The sequence below is a fragment of the Schistocerca gregaria genome, chromosome 4 (genome assembly GCF_023897955.1).
Source record: "Schistocerca gregaria isolate iqSchGreg1 chromosome 4, iqSchGreg1.2, whole genome shotgun sequence".
Taxonomy (NCBI): domain Eukaryota; kingdom Metazoa; phylum Arthropoda; class Insecta; order Orthoptera; family Acrididae; genus Schistocerca; species Schistocerca gregaria.
In genome coordinates, this window is record NC_064923.1 from 104,482,725 (window position 1) to 104,488,724 (window position 6,000).

A 6,000-nucleotide genomic window follows, 5' to 3' on the forward strand; every position below is an offset into this window, starting at 1 on the left:
GTGATGGTCAAAACAAGAACTACTGTGTGAAAAGATTTCACTAGCCCCCAAGGACTGAGAGAAATTTGACAAAATAATTTATCGCTTTCCAGTTAATGGTCACTCATTCTTAGCGTGTGACTGAGATTTTGCTCTTGTAAAGCAAGTTTTCAGAAAGAGATATAGATGGTATGACTGTCAGAAGTTCGTGAAATCATTTGTTCTGCTGCAGTCCTGGTAAATTTAATGTTCACATGGTTACACCAGTGGTGGTCAAAACTGTACACTTCTCAGTAGAATTTAAATTGTGTGCAATTGCACAGTCCAAAAAAGAAAAAAAAACTTCACCACCGCATGTTCCATGTAATTTGTGTATCACTAAGCCACCCAATGCACACTTATGGCTTCATAATACGTAGGGGGCTTAAGAAAACACATTTCTGTACTAAGTAACAAGTTTGATACAGATGTCTCATGCATGGTGCTAATTGAGAGAGTATATGATGATGAAAAACTGCCTATCAATCATGATAAAATTAAAGACTCATCTAAGTGCATCAAGTAAATACCAGATGACTTTTATATGTCTCCCCTACACTGGCCCACAAACAGTTCTTCTGGCTACCAGATATTATGTGTTCTTCATGTCATTTGTTTATTCTAAGAGAAGGGAAAATAAAATATTGTTAATGGGTATTCAATATCATTTATAACATTTTTTTAAATATGTGGTTTTGTTTATGTTGAGATGTAAGTCGAGAAAATTTTCAAAATTTTATTATTTTTTTATAATTACACTGTGTTCGCCATACAAAAAACCTTCCCATAAAACCATTATACTTACATGGACAAATGAAATAAATGTGAAGTTTTTCTCATTAAGAGGTGGAAAAAATGCTATTTTCTTTTTTCTCCAAAATTTACTTTGTTGACTTCCATCCTTTCATAAATAATTATTCATTTCTTGTATCTTACTATGTGATCCAGTAGTTTTTGATCTTTTCAGAACATTCCTTTCATTTCCTCTCAGTCTCCTCTTTGGAGTATTAGATTCACATCTACCACCACAACACTGACTACTACAACAACTACTACAGCAACTACTACTACTATTATTATTATTATTATCATTATCATATTAATAATGTTAAATATGTTTCTATGAGTATAAAGAGTTTCCAGATAAGTCAGTCATAGACAATATGAGAATATGCACACCACTGTCATTATACTGTTTATATCCACTAGTTTCATACTCACTGACTATCACCTTTTTGTTACTGTAGCTGTCTTATATTCCACCATTGAATTGTATTATATATCTGTGAATCAAATTTACTTAAGAGTCATTGTGGTTTTTTACCTGCTTACTGCTATGTAACAAATCACCTCATCAATAATTTACTTCTTTTTTAGGGAGCGGCTGATTCTCCTTAAGGAGAAGTTCTGCACTACCAGAAACAACATATCACAGTAACAAATGTGTACAACTCATCTTGTCAATGTGTCTCTGGGTGTGAAAAGGGCAAGAGAAGGAACTTGAAAAGTGCCATTAAATAAGCTTATGGTCACACATATCCCAACTTTTAAATAAAATTATGAACATATATTTTACAATAGTATTTTCATAATTTCATTAAATGACAAGGAATTGCAGAAAATATATATTCCATCATATTGCTTGACCATCTATTACTTGTGTTTGCTATAAGATTTTCTTTAGCCTTCTAGTTCTCAGCAGAAAAAGAAAAACCAGCTACTTTTCTTCTAGTTTACCAGGTAGATGGACTAAAGATGCGTTGGATGCAGAGATTTATGCCTGTTACCTGTGCTGTAGTTTCTAAATCCATTTTTTTAAATTATATATATTTCTGTTACTCCCCATATAGAAAAGGGATGTTGCATATAATACCTTGTGTAATTTAAAATTTTATATCAATCATTACTCATGGAAATATATTACATGAGAGAAACTGATAGAGCTTATTAGTTTTATAAAATTAATAATGAGAACTTTGTGACATGAAGCTCTCAGCAACATTTTACTGCCACTTGCTAGCGTCATAGACAGTTTTGTGTAATTCAAGTTTAATGCTACACATATCACTTTTGCACGTTTTAGTGCATTACCTTGTCCTTAAACCATCCCATAAATTCGTGTTCAGTTAATAGCAGTCCTCATAATTACTTAATTACTTAATTACTTAATAATTACTTAAATTTGTTTGAATTTGTATGTTTATGTATGTGTTCCATTATTTCTTAATTTTACTTTGTAGAATGAGACTTGCACGTTTGATGTATAAATTGCTTCATTTTGTATTACTCAAAGTACATTAGGAATTGTGAAAGAGTACAATTTCCATCACATCTGACCTGCAGAATGAGAATCCCAGCATTTTTATTGAAACATCTGAAATCTCAGTTTACTGAATATGACTCTGGAACAGCATTGATTATTTCATTGTTGCTGTTTGGAAATGTAATTTTTCTAGCTGCATAAACACTATAGAGCTATACTGCTCCAGGGCTGGTATTTGCTAAAATATGTATCTAATTTTGTTTTGTGTATTACATCATTGTTGTACTGAGAAGTGTAACAATTTTCTCATAATAAACCATTTTTAAAGTTTACTGTAGTAACATCTCGTGTCTGTTAGGAGGATCAAAAAAGATGTTCCCTCTTTTGGATGACCTAACTTCATAATGTTGGTCCTGCCATATGTACAGCAATAAATTTTACAGTAAATCAACTTTCTTTAGCATTAGTCAGTCTGTGTTTTTAATTAAATAGTGTCATTCTTACTTGATATGCTGAAAACTAAAATAACAATGTAAAATTCAAACAATAACTGCATATTCTGATGTTGGCCCCCAGCATGTATTTGAATTGAATGAAGCATAACTGCTAATATGCGTAATTCTTTTCAAATTTATTTTAATAATTTGGTCTGACAAAGAAGACATTATCTCTGTTTTTTCACATTTGACAATTCTCTTCCTAATTATCCCATGTTCTAGATGTGCATTATCGTTTTTGATATATTTGTTACATACAGTTTACTTAAAATTCAAAATATTTACCCAGTTACCAGTGAAGATGTTGCTTACAAATCAAAATAAAGTATACTGAAATTCATGGAATGCTACTGTTTTGTAAAATATGATAGGAACATTGAAACAGTGGCAAGTGTTTGAAAACCTAAGATATTTATTATTTTCGACTCCATAGTCCTTGTCGTGATTCTTCTGTGTGAAAGACCAATTGTAATTGCAAATTATTCGAAACACAAAAGAAAAGTATATGCTAGATGCACTTAGGTATTGCTCGACATGTAAGAAGAGTGGTAATACTATTTCCCTATCCCCTTTGTATTTACTAATATATGAAAAAATACCCAGTCTTTGCCCACAATCTAGTTTTTTCCCATCATCAGTATTCTGATTTCTCATCCTGCAACGATCTGTTCCCTTCATAATTAACACATACACCCTGGGATCTCAATAACTTTTTGTAATCTTTCTCTTACCCTACAATTCTTGAACTTTACAGCTCCCTCCAGTGCCATGGATGTAGATTCTATGATCTTCATAACATATCCCCTATCAGCGTTCCACTTCTTAAAGTTTGTGCTGATTGTAATTTCTTTCCTCATTTGTCTTGAATAGAAACTTCACATTAATTGCCAGTCACGTTATTTTCAACATCCATCCATAAAGCATCTGAAATATATCAGTTCTCTTTGTTTCAGGTTCTCTCACAGCACATGATGGACTTCCCTACTAAATTGTGTTACTGAAATAATTTTATTTGCATAGCGATTATGAAATAGGTTCCCATTTTTGTTTCACTTCTGTAATGCTATATCTCTTCCTGAGCACACTATTGAATGTAAAATGATATCATTCAATCATGTCATATCAATTGCAGTATTAATTTTCTCCATAAATCTTGTACATTTGTAATCCTTTTTCAAGAAACTCTTCATTACTTGAATATGTTCCAGATATGCAATAAATGAACATTCTTGGGATGTTTTTATTGGAGACTATGTATGTCTTACTTATGATGATCAGTCATTTTATCCTATATGGCCATCTGTGTGTGCCTGTAGAAATAATATCCACTGTCACTTACTTTTATCACTGTTGTACAAGAAAAAAGAAGAAACAGAATTGCTCCCTATCGTGGCATAGCACCTTCAGGAGAAAAGTTTCAAGGAGGATCTTTGTAGCCAGTACAATTGGTACATAATTTTCTTCCACAATATCAATACAAACTATGTGAATTAATAAATAAAATGACAGGAACTTGTATTACTGAAATTCAGTTAAGAAACACTGAATATTAAAATATATAATGACAAATAGAAGTTTCCGCCACATGAGGATCTTGTGTTTCAGGCAGTTAGTAGCCTTAATCAACAAATTCCTGTGAACCCAGTCATTAAGCGTATGTCATTGGTTGCTTTTCCTATGAGAGGGTAACACTGGTTCTAATACTAGGTTGACACCAACTTTACTAAAGCTAAGACATATTTATCACAGTATGTGTTAAGAATTTTGCAACGGAGTTTCACAGATGTTATTGTGGTCTTCACTGCAAAGACTGGTTTGCTGCAGGTCTCCATGCTACTCTATCCTGTGCAAGCCTCTTCATCTCCAAGTAAATACTGCAATCTACATCTTTTTGAATGTGCATGCTGTATTCATCTCCTGGTCTCCCTCTACAATTTTTAACCTCCACACTTCCCTCCAGTTCTAAATTGGTGATCCCTTGATGCCTTAGAACATGTCAGACCAACCAATCCCTTTTTCTAGTCACTTTGTGTCATGAATTCCTCTTTTCCCCAGTTCAGTTCAGTACCTCCTCATTAGTTACATGATCTACCCATCTAATCTTCAGCGTTCTTCTGTAGCACCACATTTCAAAAGCTTCTCTTCTCTTCTTGCCTAAGATGTTTGTCATCGATGTTTCACGTCCACACATGGCTGCACTCCATAAAAGTACAGGGTGTTTCAAATTTCGAATCCATGTATTTATTAAACTTACGAATATTCAACTTTACACACATTCAATATGTCCTCCATCAGCAATACGAACAATATCACATCTATACTACAATTTTGTCACATACTCTTGCAAGCATATCCTTTGTCACTGATGTTATGGCAGTACGGATTCGGTTCTTCAAGTCTCCCAGGTTCGTTGTTTTTAACGAAACTCCACAGGTTGAAGTCATGGTTAACTGTGTTTCCATCAAAGTAGAATGGATCATAAAGAGACGATCGGGATACCGCACAAAACACATTGACATTGAGCGAATCTCGTACATGTTTAATGACTTATGCGGGTTCTGCAGGCCCCAACATGGGCCCCAACATTCGAACATTGTGTTTGTTTACCTGACCATTACGATGCAAAGTCGCTTCATCACTGAACAAGATGCGTTGTGTGAGAATGTTATCATTGTCAATAGCATCAAGAATCTCATTACAAAATGCTACACATTTCCATTTGTCATCAGAACCCAGAGTTTTAACAGCTGTAATACGTATATTCTTTTTGAAACACCCTGCACTTTCAGAAGAAGTTCTTAACACTGAAATCTATACTCGATGTTAACAAATTTTTCTTCTTCAGAAACTCTTTCTTTGCCATCGCCGGTCTACATTTCACATCCTCTCTACTTCGGCCTTCCTGCTATTTTTCTGTCTAAATACTAAAACTCATCTGCTTCTTTAAGTATCTCATTCCATAATCAAATTCCTTGATCATCTCCTGATTTAGTTCGACTACATTCTATTACCCTCACTTTGCTTTTGTTGATGTTCATTTTATATCCTCCTTTCAAGACATTGTCTATTCCGTTCAACTAACAGTACTTTCAAGTCTTTGGCTGTCTCTGACAGAATTACAATGTCATCAGCAAACCTTAAATTTCTTGTTACCTCTACATGAACTTTAATTCCTGATCCAAATTTTTCTTTGATTTCCTTTACTGCTACTTCTAAATACAG

General features: G+C 33.6%; 1 protein-coding gene across 4 annotated transcripts in view; it reads left to right on the top strand.

The window, feature by feature from the left end:
• Window positions 1-2,618, top strand: part of LOC126267417 (RNA-binding protein Raly-like) — a 381,807-nt gene extending 379,189 nt beyond the window's left edge. For all 4 annotated transcript variants that reach the window (XM_049972649.1, XM_049972651.1, XM_049972648.1 and 1 more), the window contains exon 10: window positions 1,396-2,618. In XM_049972649.1, coding sequence (XP_049828606.1) covers window positions 1,396-1,416 — 21 coding nt within the window. In that variant the 3' untranslated portion in view covers window positions 1,417-2,618. The remainder of the gene's footprint in view (window positions 1-1,395) is intronic.
• Window positions 2,619-6,000: the final 3,382 nt, after the last annotated feature.